Source organism: Osmerus mordax, chromosome 1 (genome assembly GCF_038355195.1).
Source record: "Osmerus mordax isolate fOsmMor3 chromosome 1, fOsmMor3.pri, whole genome shotgun sequence".
Taxonomy (NCBI): Eukaryota; Metazoa; Chordata; class Actinopteri; order Osmeriformes; family Osmeridae; genus Osmerus; species Osmerus mordax.
Window position 1 is genome coordinate 1634355 of NC_090050.1, and position 19270 is coordinate 1653624.

General features: G+C 43.5%; 1 protein-coding gene across 2 annotated transcripts in view; it reads left to right on the forward strand.

Moving 5' to 3' along the window:
• The window catches only part of LOC136942599 (zinc finger protein 271-like), a 118771-nt gene extending 106886 nt beyond the window's left edge, over positions 1–11885 (forward strand). Inside the window, exon 5 of one of the 2 annotated variants that reach the window (XM_067235588.1) lies at positions 10943–11885. In XM_067235588.1, coding sequence (XP_067091689.1) covers positions 10943–11833 — 891 coding nt within the window. In that variant the 3' untranslated portion in view covers positions 11834–11885. Of the gene's footprint in view, positions 1–10871 lie in introns of both variants that reach the window. The other variant, XM_067235594.1, reaches the window with a different exon arrangement.
• The last annotated feature ends 7385 nt before the right edge of the window (positions 11886–19270 follow it).

Sequence of the window (19270 nt, forward strand, 5' to 3'; positions counted from 1 at the left end):
TGATACGGGCCATGATAGGTAGCCAGTGGAGAGAGATGAGGAGCGGGGTAACATGGGAGCGTCTGGGTAGATTGTAGACCAGGCGGGCCGCTGCGTTCTGAATCCTCTGAAGAGGGCGGGTTGCACATGCTGGGAGACCAGCGAGCAGCGAGTTGCAATAGTCCAACTTGGAGAGGACAAGTGCTTGGACTAGCAGCTGGGTGGAGTGCTCAGACAAGTATCTCCTGATCTTCCGGATGTTGTAGAGGGTGAATCTACACGACCGGGAGACCGCAGCAATGTGGGCCGTGAGGGAGAGCTCGTCGTCCATGGTAACCCCAAGGTTCCTGGCAGAGGATGAAGGGGTCACCGTCGCAGATCCCAGGGTGATTGAGAGATCGTGGGAGATGGAGGTACTCAATGCATTGTGGGTGTCAAAGGGTCAACGAGATAACCTACTCTTCTCACGAGAAAATACTGATGTGTACGGTGTCAAGTGGTACATCATCAAAGTTCATCTTTGTTGCCGGAACACAAAAAAATCTGTGTCCAGTCTGCATATTCTGAATCCTCTGGAGAGGATTCAGAATATGGCAATATGGCAGTGAAATTATTGACAACTTTATTTTGTAAGCTACTGGTTACTTATTGAGAAAAAAATCAAGCTTGTATCCAATATGATGTTTACATTTAAATAAAGATTTTAATTTAAAATTGTTATGGATTAACCCCCACAAGTTGATCTAAGCCTACAGAACAGCTCAAAGCAGACAAAAGGGGGTGGGTAAGTTGGTCCCAACTTCAAAAAGGGGTAGGTATGTTAACGCAAAATTACAGGTTTTGGCACATTTGGCTTTCCATATTCCACAGATGTGTCCCTAAATGCACACACACACTCACACAATATACATATCAGTGTTTCCCATTCATTGGCAAGACTGTGGCGGCCTGCCATTATTCTAAATTGTCCCGCAATAATTTCATTTAGTTTCAAGATGAATATTATTGCACTTCTGCACCGTTGCTATAGCAACATATCTCTCTGTCCCAGTCACCCCCTTCTGCCCCACCCGTGGTATGTGTGCTTTCAGTCACTTACACATGAGCTTACTGGAATGTTCCTGGCTATCTACTTCCAAGACAACATGTCATTTCGCAGACATATCGTATGACTGCCAACTAAGTTAGTCCAGTCTTCTCGCTCGAAGTCAGTCGCCTCACATATCTAGCTAGCTGACGTTAGCTACTAATGAATATTAATGTCGTAATTACAAGCGGCTCTAACAACATAACTATTTTCAGCATCTGAGGAGTTGACTCCTCATGCTCTAAATTAAGTGTAAGTAGTTAACACTTGTGTTTAACGCTTAACCAGGCAAAAAAAATAGGCTTAGGTGGTGGGTTGTGTAACACCACTAATATGTAATAAATAGTTTGTAAAACTCTGTTACATTTTTCACTGTGCTCCTACATTGTCTTTGTGTGCTCTTATATTTTTTTATTTAGGAGTGCATGTATAGCCTGGCTCTGCCCTCCTACGTACTTCCGCTCAATTTTGATTTTGCTTCCGTACCAGGTCTGGCCATGAGGTACGTAAGTCAGATGCCTCCGGTAGACTTTCTACCGGCGAATCAGCGAACAGAGGGAGTGGCTGAGAACAATGACGTTGATGTTGTGCGATAGTTTGTGTTGTAGTTCCGTAATGGCGGCGGAGAAAGATGCGAGCGAAGCCATTCGGTCCGTTGTGGCAACACTGCCGAATATCTATAAACTAAAGCCGGAGCAAGAACAAGTTTTGCTGAGTTTTGTTGGTGGCCATGATGTTGTGGCCCTCCTCCCCACGGGGTTCGGGAACAGTTTGATTTTCCAGCTACGGCAGCTAGCCCTGTTACAGTAGTGGTGAAGGAATTGGCGAAAGCTAGCGATTGGTTATGGCAGATCAGAGTGGCTCTGGGCAGATCCAATAGTTTTAAACTTCAACAGAGCACCCGCCTACAAGGAAGTCAACGCTTGTCAATGGAGCGAGGCCAGACTCTCTGTACAAATGAAATGTACGAGAGTCTGGTTAGGACCAGGCTAGTGCATGTACTCCTTGGTAAAAAAGTTAGTGCAGATTCCTGAAAGGTGACACTGACTTATCGGTGGGACGATATTAGGCATTTTCCAAACTATCAGTATCGGCATTTATTATTATTAATGGCCAATTAATATTTATATGATTTTTTATTTTTTTTACGGACGAAACATTCTTTATGTTATGAGTTTTGGCGTTGCTTAGTTTGTCCACCAGAGGGCACTTTACAACGTCCCTGTTGGCAACACTCGTTTAGAACGTCACAAACCCTACAACCAGCTGATCCATCCACTCCACTGAATGTACCTGAAAATGTCAAATGGAGTAACCAATATTTATTTTGGAAATACACATTTTGCCCACCTGGATGCGCTCATTAAAATAATTACACCATTGATGTTTCTGCGTGGGTGCACTCCTTGTATTGTCTATAAATTTCGATCAGAGTGGTTAGGCTACAAACAATTAAATATTGACCGAGGTGAACATTTTAACAACAGTTATAGAGTGAGCACAAACCTTATGTTTTCAATGGTACGGGATACTTATTGGAACTATATTGTATTAACTGTGAAATTGCAGAAATGTAATGAATTGTATTTCATAGATGAATATTAAATATTTTTGAGTAACTTTTCTCCTGTCACTGAATTTTTGGAGTTTAAGGTATTTTAAAGCTGTCGTTCATGCTCAACAGGAGGTGTCAACAAAATATGTATTTAATGCAATATTTATGTAAGTGTTAGGTAGGTGTAAAATTTGCTTTCACTAAATCAGCATAATAAACTATTGTTGTTTGTCCAAGCCTGGCCCTAACAGACAGGCTTGTAATATGAGTCACATGGTGTAACCGGTTACACCATTTGACATTTAAATTTAAAATAAATGTTGACAGTGGCTGGGTGTCAGCCTTACAGCCTTTCAAAACTGAGCTCAAATGCTCGGTTTTGAAAATCCCCTATTGTGACGTCACAATAGGGAAGGTTACCTCCCCTTTCTCTGCTTTGCTCGCACAGAGAATTTGGCCCACCAATAAAAAAACGAGCTACGACCGTGCGAGTGCGACATTGGTTTTTCCTCAAGACATCATGGCTTGCAAACGACCGAAGCATGGCAGTTAGCCCCGCCTCTTTCTTCCTCACAGCATTTAAAGCTACAGAAACAGCGCGTCCTGAGGAAAGCTCATTGTGGGACTGCTCGTAGTGCCTGTAATTCTGCACCAAGGCTGAATTTCGGGAAAGAGACTTCAGATACAGTATTAAAGGGACCACTAAGGCCTATATAAAAGCATCCAAAAACAGCATGTCATGCGATCTTTAATAAAAAGCAGATGAGATAGAGCTAACATTTACATTTGCTCGTTGCTTAATCGGTGATTTAGAAGACCGTACTTTTAAAACTAGCTAAGAACATTAAATGTAGCGAACTAGAAAGCTTGTCTAAAGTAGTGATGGACCGCTCGGTACTACGGTGTCGATACTGTGTCGACATATTCAACACTCACTGCATCGGAACGTTTTGAGACGGGTTCTAAGAACACTTCCGGTCACGTGACAAAGTGTTTCGAAACGTTTTGTGACGTGATCTTGAACGGAACGTGTCGAACTGACATGTCGGGGTATAAAATGAGGCGGCAAAACCAAAAGTTTTGAATGCGTGAGACCTTGGCTGAGAGAATTGTAAGTTTGAGAGAGATTTAGAAAGTTAGAGACAGTTAGAAAACGTTACAGAAAGTTAGTTGCTTGTGTACCATTAGCGAAATCCTGTTTGATAATTTTACTGCCACTTCAAGATGTATAAATTAACATGTAACAACTTTACACTGAGTTTATCGTCTCAAACAGTTTTCTAAAATCATGATTTGACCCGATTGTTTTGTTAACCCTTTGACGCGTACGATCACACCTGTGTGATCAGTTCTGGCTGGGCCCAGGAGCGTACGATCACACAGGTTTGATTAGAACGCGTCCTTAGAACGTCGCAGTTTTGTTTATAAACGTCACAATAGAGAGTCAAACATTAGCCTACGTGTATATTATAATCATAAGACTCAATTTACTGTGTATTTTGAGAAAGTTTACCTTTATTATCTATATGAAAACGTTCAGACAAGGTAGTTTTAGCTAATGTTAGCTAACAGCTCACCAAAAATAACTCACGCTTTTACTCACGCCACCTAGTAAACCATAATATTATCCGTATTCCTTGACTTGGCTATCACTTTCATTTCACTTTCAACATATTTTACTATTGTACAACTCGTATTTACTTGCGTCCATCTTTGATTTTTTTGTGTTCCGGCAACAAAGATGAACTTTGATGATGTACCACTTGACACCGTACACATCAGTATTTTCTCGTGAGAAGAGTAGGTTATCTCGTTGACCCTTTGACACCCACAATGCATTGAGTACCTCCATCTCCCACGATCTCTCAATCACCCTGGGATCTGCGACGGTGACCCCTTCTTCCTCTGCCAGGAACCTTGGGGTTACCATGGACGACGAGCTCTCCCTCACGGCCCACATTGCTGCGGTCTCCCGGTCATGTAGATTCACCCTCTACAACATCCGGAAGATCAGGAGATACTTGACTGAGCACTCCACCCAGCTGCTAGTCCAAGCACTTGTCCTCTCCAAGTTGGACTATTGCAACTCGCTGCTCGCTGGTCTCCCAGCATGTGCAACCCGCCCTCTTCAGAGGATTCAGAACGCAGCGGCCCGCCTGGTCTACAATCTACCCAGACGCTCCCATGTCACCCCGCTCCTCATTTCCCTCCACTGGCTACCCATCACGGCCCGCATCAGATTCAAGACCCTGGTACTGACCTTCCGAGCAGTGAACGGGACTGCACCGGACTACGTCAAGTCTCTCCTGCAGCCTTACACCCCCACCCGCCACCTACGGTCTTCTTCAGACAACCGCCTGGTGGTCCCACTGCTCAAGAGCGCCCGGTCCCAACACAAGCTCTTCTCCTGTCTGGCCCCCCAGTGGTGGAACCAACTCCCCACCTCCATCAGAGACACTGACTGTCTCCCCACCTTCAAGAAAAGGCTCAAGACGCACTTGTTCCGGGAGTACAACGGTACTTAGGAATGGTTTGCCGGACCCCATGTTAGTTTCCTCAAGGATCGCAATGACTCTTGCTTAGAGTCTTGCTGCTCTTGTTGGTTAGTGGTAACTGATTTAAATTGTTGTACTCGCTGTGAAATATTTTTTACTGTTGCTTGCTTTTCTACAGGTACACTTGCGAATTCATGTTGTTTAATTGTAACTTGTTTAACTACATGCTCTTGTGGTTCTTCCCTTTGGCACTTATTTTTGTTGTTCACAATATGTGCTTCATGTTTTGGCTACCCGCAATGTTTTTGGGGCTATCTTGTTGTTCATATCAGTGACCTATGCACTTTGTAAAGCTCTCTCTTGGAAGTCGCTTTGGATAAAAGCGTCTGCTAAATGAATAAATGTAAAATGTAATGTAATATTATTTCTTAACTTATATTGTTTTAATTAAGGTTGAGTGGGGAATTGTTTTCTCTCTTGCAATGATCGTTATCTGGTTTCCCCTCAGAAATAAATGAAGTAGTAGCACCCAATTTTAAACGTCTTAAGATGTTCAAAACGGCCGTGTTTAAAACCCCTCTACGTTCCTACGGCCCGCTGGCGCCCCCGCCCCCCCCCCCCTTTTGACTGCTACACATACCGTATATGTGTGGCGGCCTGGGGAAACCCTTCACATGGTGAAAATTTGACTTTCTGGGTGGTATACATCTTTGGAAACTACAAGCTCTCCTAAATACAAATCAGTTTAAATCACTCAGATATCTTTATCACAACTGAAGTTACATAATTTTAAAGTTGACCTGTGTCAAAAAGTGATAAGGGAGAAAACTGCATTCAAAGATTCCACTCCGTTTCATTCTAATTCTATTGTGATGCATGAGGGAAACACCAACACTCAACTCGACTGTTCATAATCACGTTGTGAATGTCAGTTTAACTACTAGGCTACATTAATAACTTCTCAGCAAGTTATTTTTAAGTTTAACAGCCTGACTTCATTGATCAGTTGTTTGGGGCTGCTGTGATACACCGACACACAGCGATATCAGCAAGCCCTCAGCATTAGTACCGTAGCTAAAAGTCTAGGAAAGTTGAGGCTACTTTTCGCTAGGTACCTACCTACAAACATGTCTTAATCTGCTAGACAAGTGGGTTCCCCTTCGTTCTTTTGATGAGCAGTCTCACAAGCCATACTTACCCGGCGTCATGGAGCCGACCATCTAAATTGTTATTTAGCACTATCGTTGCTACCTGCATATACCTACAGCTGGCAGCTATGCTCCGTTTTTCTCCTAGATTCAGACCTAGCCCCGGTAAATTGTAGAACTAGCTAACTACTACACTTCTGTTGTGTGGGAATCGCAGGAGCTAACCAGTCGAAGGGCGTACAAAAATACAGGAACACCCTACAATTTCCCCAGAAATTGTACCCTCTCTATTTAGTTATGTTATTAATTTGTTTACAATATTTTCAGGCTTCAACCAGTGCTGCTCAAGCAGAAAGACAAGGTCAGGGAGAGAGAGAGATTCGTTAGGCATTGCAGAAAGAGTAGGAGAGGAGGACAGCATCCAACATGCTGCTGTTAGAGAGCCAGCTGAAGCAACAGGTGAGGTGGACAAATAGATGTAGAAACAGGCAGGTAATGCTGGGTACGCACCACAGGATAATTAGGCCGATTTCGCCCCTTCCGAAAATCCTTGGTAATGTCCCGATTATCAAAAGAGTATTATTACTATCGTAATGACTCTGACCTAGATCTGTCTCGACAGGAAAAGCACACTTCAAACTCAGCCCAGGTCAAATCAAATCAATCCTTTATTTGTACAGCTCTTTTTACAGCCAACGTCACAGAGGGCTTCACAGATGCCCACAGATCAGCACCTATGGCCAAGCTGAAGCCTCAAGCCACAGTGAGTGGACCCACGCCTCAGTCAGGACCGCAGATGAATCCCCTGCTCTAGTCTTTACTGGGCGACATGGCAGGCTTCCCTTCATCTGTATAATACGAGAATCACGGTGGCTTTTAGGTTACACAGTAATAAGACAACACAGTAATAAGTCATATTCATTGCTATTGAAATCAAAACATTTACTTGCATATTCAGTTCACTGTGAACGGGCTTCTGGCTAGTGAGAAGTCCAATGTCAGGTTCCATTCCTGTCACAGCCAAAGACTGATGCAAATGTTCATCAGTGAGTCTTGATCTCATTGGATTCATGCGTGAAAAGGTTTGCTCAGAGATGTACGTGCTGCCAAAAAGTGTGGACATCTTCATTGCATGCTTTTTTATGTTTGGGTATGTCTTGTTGGGGAGGGCAGCATAGAATTCAATGAGACTGTTGGGTTTAAATGCGTCTTTCAGAACATCACAGTTCTGCAACTCAGCCAACTCAAACTGATAAGAAGGCATGGCTTCAGGCAGCAAAGGGGTTCTGTAAAAGGCGGATTTCTTTAGCGCCCCCTTCCCAGCTGATTTTTCAGCTGGGAAGGGGGCCGCTGGTTTCTCAGCTGAGGCTTTGGGTAACAGGGAGATGGGTAAAGTCTTGCTTTTGCACTTGTCCCACAAGCATTGCTAGTTTCACCTCAAATGCTTTTATGTGGAATAACATGTCACATATTAGTTTCCCCTTGCCTTGGAGCTGCAAGTTGAGGCCGTTCAACATTTCTGTCACATCTGTTAAAAAGGCGAGGTCCCATTTCCATTCTGTGTCGATCAGTTCTGGGACAGTTTTGCCCTTTGTCAGAAGAAAGGCGTTGATTTCGGGTAGCAGCTCGTAAAATCGCCTCAAAACTCTGCCCCGGCTTAACCATCGGACTTCAGTGTGGTAAAGCACATCTCCGTGATCAGATTCTAGCTCGGAGAGAAAGGCTTGGAACTTCCTGTGTTTAATTCCGTTTGCTCTAGGGCTGAACGATTAATTGCATTTGCGATAATATCGCCATGTCACAAAACAATATTTTGTAATCACAAAGGCTGCGATTTTACTTTGGTCACGTGACACGCAAGAGTAACGCAGTTTGCATACGAAGGATCAACTTTGCACGTTACACTTTACCTTGACCTGTACAATGGCCTCGACAGAACCTGACACTACAGACTCTTTGCCAATTTTGCCTTTAAAAAAAGATGCCGCGCAGTGTCAAGTATTGTGCAAAACCTGCCTGGCTAACATTGCAACCTCACGGAGCAACACCACCAACCTAATTCGGCCCTAAAAAAAACACCACAAAGCCATGTACGATGCATAGCTAAAATGCCGATCACCAGTGTGTCAAATAAGCCAAATAACACCCGACAGGATCACTGATCGAAATGTTTCAAAGCCTAACTCCATATTCATGTACGAAATTACTCAAGCAGTGACAGCGTTCATCACGAAATATATGATGCTCCTCGATAATACAAATACAGTAGGATCACTATGGCTGTCAGTGCCAAACTGTTTCTGTAAAGCTACTGACTGGATCAGAAATATTCAGACAGTGTTTCTTTTTCTTTTAAGATTTAACCTTTAGATGCGTGAGTTCTAAATATTTCCGACGGTCCCCACAGCGCAAGCTTTTTCCAAAATGGTAGCTAGCTAGCTTTTAGTTAAGCTACATTTAGCTTTGATTTACCAAAATATTTTCGAAGAAGTACAGGCGATATGTAATAATCGCAATTAGCTTATTCTCCGAAATCGTTCAGCCCTAGTTTGCTCTGATGAAGTTTATACATGACACCACCACCTTCATAACCGATTCCCACTTCAGAACTTTGCAGCACAGTGCTGGTGAATCAGGCAGTGGACTTGTATCGGGGGGGTGAGACCTCTTTCCTCCATTTCTCTATTTATGTGTTCTATTAGCCCCCTCGACGCGCCAACCATACTAGGAGCCCCGTCGGTCGTGATGCTGGCCAGTTTAGACCAGTCTAGATCCAACTCTCCCATCGTTTGGCACAAATATCCTCCCCTGTTGTAGTGCCTTTGAGACTTTGTAGGACTGCTAGCTCCTTGGACCCTTCAAAGTTTGAGCTAACTAAAAGAAAAATGAGCAGCTGTGCTGTGTCCTGCACGTCATTGCCCTCATTCAGTGCTAATGCAAAAAAATCGAATTATTTCACTTTCTCCTTCAGCTGGGCATATACGTTATAGCCTACCCCATTTCTTGAATTCGTCTGGTGATTGTACTTGCGGACAGACTCACCACATTTAAGACGTCTTTCTTATTGGGGCACACCTCCTCCGCAACAGCATTTATACATTTCTTGACAAACTCACCATCACTGAATGGTCTACCTCTGGTTGCAATCAGTTTAGCTACCTGAAAGCTAGCTCGAACGGATGGCTGGTTCAACTGGGTTTGACGTGCAAACGTATTCTGCTGAGCTAATAGTCCACTTTTTAGCTTTGACACTTTGTCTGCTCTCATTTAGCCTTGTAAACTGGCATACTTGTCTCTGTGGCGGGTTTCATAGTGTCGGCTCAGATTGTATTCTTTGAAAACAGACATGGTTTCTTGACAGGTGAGACAAACAGCCATTTCTTTTTATTGAGCAAAAAAATTATCCCTTGTCTACCCTTGCCTGCATTCTGAATCTACCTTTCTCTTTCCTAACCGTTGGTGGTGGGTGAATCTAACAAATAATTAGTTTACTTTAATAATTATAGTTAATAACTAAGGGACATTGTAATAGTTAATAACTAAGGGACATTGTAATTGGTAATAACTAAGGGAAATTTTAGTTTGAAAGCCAACCTTCATTATCAAATACAGATATGCTGTGTTGGCGCATAGGCTACTACTTGTGAAATGTGGGACTTTTTTAAACGGGTTGAATAGATTTCGATAGTTTGTAATCTTTAGGCGGTCACTGTGCTGGTAATTTTTTAACCGGTTCGCACATACCTATTTTTAGGGGCAAATGCGAGTGAAATACTTGCACTGTAGAGCCCTGCTTTTTCATCTTTTTTTTCACTAAAATCTGCATTCAAGTTAAAACATAAATATTAGGTTTAACTGGTTGTGTAACATTGGATAGAAAGGTAGACAGACCGGTCACTGTATCAGCTCACAGCGGGCACTGTGCAGTAGGCTAATTAGCCAGCGTTTTGTAAGAAATTAAATCAGGTTGCACCACAACAATTATTTGCACTTGCACACATGCTCCACAAAATATTTTTGAGGTCACATAGATACAATTTTTCAAGCCTTGGATGTGTAGCATATTATGCTAAGATCACCACAATTGGTCTGGATTTAGTTGTCAGACATGTTGGGTTGCATAATGACTAAGTTGATCACAAACATACTCTTCTTCCCCCCAGATGTGCAGCAGCTCTATCTCCCGGAGCCCCAACAGATTAAAGAGGAACAGGAGCTCTGGACCAATCAGGATGAAGAGCAGCTCCAACGACTGCAGTCTGAAACCACAGACTCCATGTTCACTTCTCCCAGTGTGAAACATGACTCTGATCAGGAAGGCTTTTCTGAATGTTCACATCTTGACCAAACTGTTAAATTGGAGAACAGAGAAGAAGACTCTCTACCCAGCAACACAACTGAGGAGCAAATCAAAGCAGAGCCTGATGGACAAAATTATGCAGCACCAGAACTAGGCAGTGACTCTCAGCCCCTCTCTGTTGTAGCTCCAGACTGTCCTACAGCTCAGGAGGAAGAGGAACATGGAGGAGTGCTGCTTCTTCAAAACGGAACACGAAACAGTGAGGTTCTGGAAAGGGAAAATATGCCACAGAGACGTCATACAGAAGAGAAATCCTATCAATGTCAACAATGTCACAAACAGTTTGCTCAGAAGGGTAATTTGGTTAAACACATGAAGACACACACAGGAAAGAAACCTTTTCAGTGTCAACAATGTAACAAACAGTTTGCTCAGAAGGGTAATTTGGTTAAACACATGAAGACACACACAGGAAATAATCCTTTTCAGTGTCAACAATGTAACAAACAGTTTGCTCTGAAGGGTCATTTTGTTGTGCACATGAGGCAACACACAGGAGAGAACCCACATCAGTGTCAACAATGTAACAAGCAGTTTGCTCAGAAGTGTAATCTGGTTATTCATATGAGGACACACACAGGAGAGAAACCTTATCAATGTCCTGAATGTAACAAACTATTTACTCAAAGTAATAGTCTAGCTGGACACATGAGGAGACACACTGGAGAGAAACCATATCAGTGTCAACAATGTAACAAACAGTTTACTCTGAAGTCTAATCTGATTGTGCACACAAGGACACACACAGGAGAGAAACCTTATCAATGTCAGGAATGCAGCAAACAATTTGCTCAACGTAGTAGTCTAGCTGGACACATGAATAGACACACTGGAGATAAATCATATCCGTGTCAACAATGTAACAAAAAGTTTACTCTGAAGTCTAACCTGACTGTGCACATGAGGAAACACACAGGAGAAAAACCATATCAATGTCAACAATGTAACAAACGTTTTGCTCAGAGGTGTTATCTGGTTGAACACATGAGGACACACACAGGAGAGAAACCTTTTAAATGTCAGGAATGTAGCAAAAGCTTTACTCAAAGTAGTTCTCTGATAAAACACAAGAGGATACACACAGGAGAGAAACCTTATCAATGTCAGGAATGTAGCAAACCCTTTTCTCAAAGTAGTGCTTTGTATGCACACATGAGGGCACACACGAGGACACACAGGAGAGAAACCATATCAGTGTCAACACAGTAACAGGGACCGTATTCACCAAATGTTTTATATTACCACTAAGAGTTCTCCTAAATAGCAGTAAAAGTTCTTAGGTAAGAGTTTCATCTTTAAAAAGGGGAGAAATCTTAAGCCAATACAAAGGGCGGGGTTGAACTTGTTGCTATGGATAATGTCAACAAGCTTACTAACAATACCCACAGTGATTGGCTAATAGGGGGATGGATCTCTGTCAAGTATTTCATCATAGAAATATTGTGTAACAAGGTATTATGTTGTGATATGTAAAGTTTTAGAAATACAATTTTTCCCATATTCAAATAAAGATGTCCAAGTGTAGGTTGTGTCACTAATAAATCAAGTATGTATATATATAGCTACTTGTCAGTCTCTTACACATGCATCTCGTAAACAAATAGCGAATAAAGGCAGTCGTAAGAATTGTTGATGTGGAGTCTGTAGAGGGAATATTGTTTGATGCATTGTTATGTGTTCCATTTACATTTAGTCATTTAGCAGACGCTCTTATCCAGAGCGACTTACAGTAAGTACAGGGACATTCCCCCCGAGGCAAGTGGGGTGAAGTACCTTGCCCAAGGACACAGCGTCATTTGGCACGGCCGGGAATCGAACTGGCAACCTTCAGATTACTAGCCCGACTCCCTCACCGCTCAGCCATCTGACTCCCACTGATCAATATAAAATACAAATAGATAATGCAACAACTTGCAGGGTTAATTAAGACTCATAAGTTCTGCTAAAAAGAAATTCTCGACTCTGATTGTACAGATTGATTGTATTGTTAGTGTGAGTGAGCCATTGACAGATGAGACATGGGACAGCTGCATGTCTGTATGGTGATTGTGGATGTACCAATGACTTTTGAGAACTGTGCTATAAAATGGTCTGTTGAAGGATGTTCTTGGGGGTTCAGGGCCATCAGCTGCGTAATGCTGGTGTCTGCTGGACTCTCTGGTTCCATTCTAGAATGCTAGATGGAGCTGTATGGAATTGTCTTTGTGTTATTGTCTTATGTTTGTGTGTCGATGATATGTTGGTAACGTTAATATGTACACGTCATAATTCAAATAAACATTAACTCTGTACTTCACCCGACTTCAGCTCAACGGTTGATTCTCTTAAAAACTTCCATGACAACATCCACCCTCATTAGAGGGTATTTCTCCCCTTGGTTCTTGTCTAGGAGCGCATCAATAGGAGCTCTCATTGGATAGGCTCTCAATACCTACAGCCTCAGCAGTGGAAACAATAGTGTAGTAGAAGACCCCAGCTTCTACAGACGACCACTCAAAGAACTGGTGGTCTGTCCCCTCAGCCACATCTGTTGGGACTGTCCTCGCTGTCTTGTGTTTCTTCCAGTCCAGTGGAACTGGTTCTGAGTCTGGCTCACGGTACTGGAGACCAAACTTCTCCCCTGTGTCTCTGCTCGACGGTTTATTCAACAAGTCAGCACTCGTTCATACAAAGGCAAAAAGACAATCTCAATGCCCCAACACTCTCATTTTATAGCCTAGATGAGAAGAATTCCGCCCCGCCCTGGTTAATATTACACAAGTCCCAGAAACTTCTAGAAGGTTCTATGAACGCCTTATCTGGCTGATAAAGTTGTTGATGAACTCCTCTACTACTGAAAAAGCCCATTTCTCCTGACCCCCACCCTCCGATGTTCTGGCCTCCTTATCTTACTTTCAACAACCCCTCAGCAACTTACCTCAACCAAACTTTCCATCTCCTTTATCACTCTTAATTCTGGCCTAGATCAGCAGAACCCATTACTATTGGTACTGTGATCAAAGATCAGTTAACTCCACCAGCTGTTCTACATTTACATTTATGCATTTACCAGACGCTTTTATCCAAGGCGACTTCCAAGAAAGAGTTTTACAAAAGTGCATAGGTCACTGTTCTCCCACTCATTGTTGTGCAACAACAGCCTATTCTACTCTGGACACATTCTCTTCTCATCTTAAGTTTGCCAAACCACTCTCCATTTCATATTTCCTCCTGCTCTAGCTAAATCCAGTTAATTAACTGCGCAGTTTTCTTAACTACGCAGTTAACAGGCAGCCATCTTAGGCCCCAAAATCTGACCTCAAGTACCCCTCCTTGCTTTATCTTGCTCTCCCATAATCAATATCCCACTACAGAGAACATGAGAGGGCTGATCACACAGCCCTGGGGGGTGCCTGTGTTGGTGATCAGTGTGGATGAGGTGCGGTCACCGATTCTCACCACCTGTGGCCTCCCCCGTCAGGAAGTGGAAGATACACTTGCAGAGGGAGGCGCTTAGTCCCAGGTAGGGATGCACCGAATCCAGGATTCGGTTTCGACGGATCCTTAAAATTGTTTTCCACCAAACCGAACCCTACGCTTGCACTACACGTGCTACACTGGTCGACGTAATGACGCCGCCGTTGATTACGGGAAGGTGTTTACGTAGGTGGACTGTTCCATGCTGTAGGCTGAGAGAACGTGAAAATGGAACTTGCGAGCAGAAAGTGTTGTTTGGCAGTACTTTCAGTCAAAAGAAGGCGATTCAAGTCAAGCTATATATTCAATTTGCAATGCCTATTTTTCTTGTGGTGGCAAGGACCCTAAACAGTAAACAACATCTCCGCTGTTAAAACATTTGCATATGAAACATCCGAAAGAAATTCAAGAAATCTAAAAGGCTAATATTTTGGATATTGATTGGATCTTGAGATAGGGTAAACATAGGCATATGGTATTTGTCCAAATAGTTTTTCCCACTTGTCTTCCTGGCATAATGCTGCCTATTCTTTTTTTTTACAGTTAAAATAAAATAAAATGAAAAATACACTGCTGTGGACGTTGTTCAGCCTACGTCATGTGTTTACTGCGTTAATGGACTGAGGATGGGGGTAGGATTCGGTATTCAGTTGAACCCAAAAAATCTGGATTCGGTGCATCCCTAGTCCCAGGTCCACAAGCTTGGAGACCAGTCTGGAGGGGATGATGGTGTTGAATGCTGAGCTGTAGACAATGAACAGCATCCTCACATATGTATTCCCTTTGTCCGGGTGAGAGCGGTGTGCATAGTCAGGGCGATGACATCGTCTGTAGACCTGTTGGACCGGTATGCAAAGGGTCCCACACTGGACCCAGGGTCCAGGGTGGGATATGCCGTCTGGGCCTTGCGAGGGTTGAGCTTTTTTGGAGCAATGCCTCAGCTACAGTTAGTGTAGGCACACCACTGGCTAGGCCTTCAGGTATCTCCACTGCAGGGCGGTCACTGTCCCTCTCAAAGCGAGCGTAGAAGGCATTCAGCTCGTCTGGCAGTAGGACAGAGGACTAGGTCTCACTGTAGCCTCTCCCTTTGTAGTCTGTAATGGCTTTAAGTCCACTCCACATGCGCCTGGGGTCAGAGCCATGGTAGCTGGACTCCACCTTGGTCCTGTAAGCCCTTTTCGCTGCTTTGATGGCCTTCAGAAGGTCCTGTCTGGCCTTCCTGTACTGATCAAGGTCCCCAGAGTTAAAGAGGCAACAGTGCGGGCTCTTAGCTTGGCCCGGACCGCGGCATCAACCCAGGGCTTCTGATTGGGGAAAGACCGGACAGCCTTCTTGGGGACGACGTCATCGATGCAGTGTTGAATGTAGCTGGAAACAGTGTCCGTGTATTCGTTAATGTCCCCATCTGCTGCCTCCTTAAACATCAGCCAGTCAGTGGTATCAAAGCAGTCCTGGAGGGTTGTCACACTCTCGTGCTCCCCACCGGCAGCACAAATGCATACTTGAAATTTCCGATTTTCGGAATCAACTGTTCGCTTTTTGTCGGGTTTAGAGCACGGCATGATTTTCGCTAAGGAAGAAACAGGTACCGTTAGCAAATCGATTAGCCTGCGTTGTTGCGAATGACACACACAACCTGCGTGACCCACAGAGGTTGCAGCCAACGTTGAGTGAGTTGTCATGGTGATTACAGTTATTACAGCTCCTGATTGGACCTTTGGATTGGACACGGAAGATAGAAACCACTAGCCTGGGTGCCAGCCGAACTTAGCCCCGCCCACAACATTTGAGGACTATAATTATGAGTATGACAACGTCAGGCTAAGAAACCACATCTAGTAGGAACAAAATATAAGCTAGGCTATAGCGCGAAATCACGCACCAATGAAAACTCGCTTGGATCATGACTAAATTAGAATGTTGCTTTTGGCTTTGGTCCAAATTGTATTGCGTCTGGGTCCGGATCCGGGCCGCGGTCCACCTATTGAGTACCCCTGTTCTAGACCATTGATAATCCCAAAGCAGCAGCCTTATCTGCCTGGGGGGGGGGGGTGTAGACTGCACTCATGACCACCGCAGTGAATTCCCGAGGCAGATAGATGGGTCTGATTTTTACAGTTAGCAGCTCAAGGACTGGGGAGCAGTGAGATGCTAGTACCGCTACATCCGTGGCCCATAGAGAGTTAACCATAACACAGACCCCTCTGCCCCTGCACTTGCCTGAATCAGCTGTCCTGTCCTGGCGGTATATTTTGAATCCCGACGGTGTAACCGCCATGTCGGAGATCTGCGGAGACAGCCAAGTCTCAACGAACACAAATACACAGCAGTTCCTGATGTCACTTTGGAATTTGACACAAGCATTAAGTTCATCCATTTTGTTGTCGATGGACTTGAACGTTAGCAAGTAGGATGGTTGGACGAGAACTCCAGCACGTCGGCCTTGTTTCTTCTTCTCTGCCTTTGAGAAAAATGAAAGCTCAAACACTCGGTTTTGAAAATCCTCTCCTTATGTCGTCCTAAGGAGGAAGGTTACCTCCCCTTTCTCTGCTTTGCCCGCCCAGAGAATCTGGCCCGCCCATGAGAAACTGAGCTATGACCGTGTGAGTGCGATATCGTTTTTTCCTCGAAAAACATCATGGCTTGCAAACAAACGAAGCATAACAGTTGCTCAGTGTTTGGATATACAAATGAAAACAAAAGTATTTTTTTAGTTCCTTCATCCGAGCCTCTGAAAAACCAATGTCTTAATTTTATTTTCTCTGGAAATGCGCCGACACAACTTCCCAAAGTTTTGCATGTCTGCGCCAAACATTTCAGCCACTGTTTCCTCAACTTGGGCCAATACAAAGCTGGCCTTGCTGACCGTCTGAAATTAAATTCTGGATCAGTACCAACTCTCCTTGGTCCGGCTACAAACCTTGGACAAGTAAGTCAACTAACGCTACATCATTTTGTTGCTTTACGGTTACCTAGCTTGCTACCCTTAGAATGTGGATGTAACTCTGCAGCTAACAGCTCAGTTTATGTCGCTAATGTAAAGGTAGATAGCATCAAGTATGTGCGTGAATACACACACTGTAACGCGAGTGTTGTACACTTCTTTGTTATTTGGATAACCGTTCTGCTGTTGGTGTTATGGCGCGCGCGATATCCGCCTTTCCCCTCATTGAAATGACCTCTGTGCACCTCTGCAAGGGTGATCAGATGAAAATGGGCAAATTCGAGGCATCTTACAGCAACGGGGTTACAGCCATTGCGATACATCCACTGTAAACATTAGCGCATGGTGCCGCCCCTCTCCTCCTCATTAGCATTTAAAGCAACACAGAAACGGCAAGTCCTGAGGAAAGCTCATTGTAGGATTGCTCGTAGTGGCTGTAATTCTGCACCAAGGCTGAATTTCGTGAAAGAGACTTCAGATACAGTATTAAGGGACCAGTAAGGCCTATATAAAAGCATCCAAAAACAGCATATCATGGGATCTTTAAGATAGCTCCAGCCCAACTCAGTTGGAACATGAAATCTGTTCCAGGGAGAGAAACTCTAAAATACGAATAAGAAGCCCCGCCCCCCGTCGTCTCCAACTAGCAACAGAAACAATAACAGTAACAATATCAGTAACAGGTTTACTTTATTTGTAAATTCAAGTCGGGCCTCCAGGGAGATATAGATGCTTTATTTGTAATTGAAGTTATATATGATAAATATACAGACAAACACACACTTCAGATTTACATTAAAAGTACACACTGTCATTTAGCAGACGCTCTTATCCAGAGCGACACACACACACACACTTTAGCAGTCGTGAAGATGCTGAAAAACTAATTAATGCATTTGTTACATCCCGATTGGACTACTGCAATGTATCTCTGGCCTCCCTAGCACCTACATAAAACATTTAAAGCTGGTGCAAAATGCTGCTGCTAGACTACTGACCAGAACCAGAAAGTATGATCAGATAACATCTACTCTCGTCTCTCTACACCAGCTCCCAATCCAAGCCAGAGCTGATATCAAAGTCCTACTACTAACCTACAAATCTCTGCATGGATTAGCACCACTTTACCTCTCTGGTCTCCTTGCACCCCATCACCCCGTAAGGACACAAATATCCCAAGATGCTGGCTATCTGGTGGTTCCCAAAATTTATAAAAAACTGCTTGAGGCATAGAGTACCTCTTCTCTGGAACAAATTACCTGTCTCAATTAAGGAGGCTGATACGGTTTCGACATGAAGTGAAGCCAGGTAACTAAAAGACAACCCAGGTATATTTGTACTTAATAATAAACCTATATACCTAAAATGTCTGTTGTTGGCAATCCGCCTTGGAAGGTTAACATTTTAGAAACATTTTATGATAATGAGCTGCAAATAAGGTATCGTCAGTTTTATTATTGTAGTAGAGTTATCAGGGATAGTCACTTACAGAAACAACCCAGTAACCCTGGAGATCAAGGTTGACAACTCTACACTACTTGGCCACAGGGAAACTGCAGCTATGCAGAGCAGAAGAACTTGGTATACCTCAGCCATCCATCATCAGAACACATAACAATGCATCGAACAATATTTCCTATGCAGACCCCACAATTCATACAGCTGCCTTTATGCGTTTTAGCTATACAATTGAACATCTTCATTTGAACATTTTAATTTCTAAAACTTCACATATCGCAACATAATAACTTGTTATACAATATTTCTTGGAGGAAATTATTGACTGAGATCCATCCCCCTCAGCCAATCACTGTAACCAAAGCTTGTTGACATCATCCATAGCAATAAGGTCAACCCCGCCCTGATTTAAACTAATGTAATATGGTCCGTTACATTGTTGACACTGATACGGTTTCTCTCCTGTGTGTCCTCATGTGTTTTATGAAATAACTATTTTGAGAAAAGGGTTTGCTACATTCCTGACATTGATAAGGTTTCACTCCTGTGTGTGTCCTCATATGAAAAACCAAAGCACCTTTTCTACTAAAAGTTTTGTTACATTGTTGACACTGATGTTTTGTTTTTCCTGTGTGACGCCTCTGTGGCATATGTTCCCTTGGCAGAGCCTCATTGTCTTGTGTCCTGTTCAGAAGAAGCAGCCCTCCTTCATGTTCTTCCTCCTCCAAACTCTGAGCTGTAGGACAGTCTGGAGCTACAACAGAGAGGGGCTGAGAGTCACTGTCCAG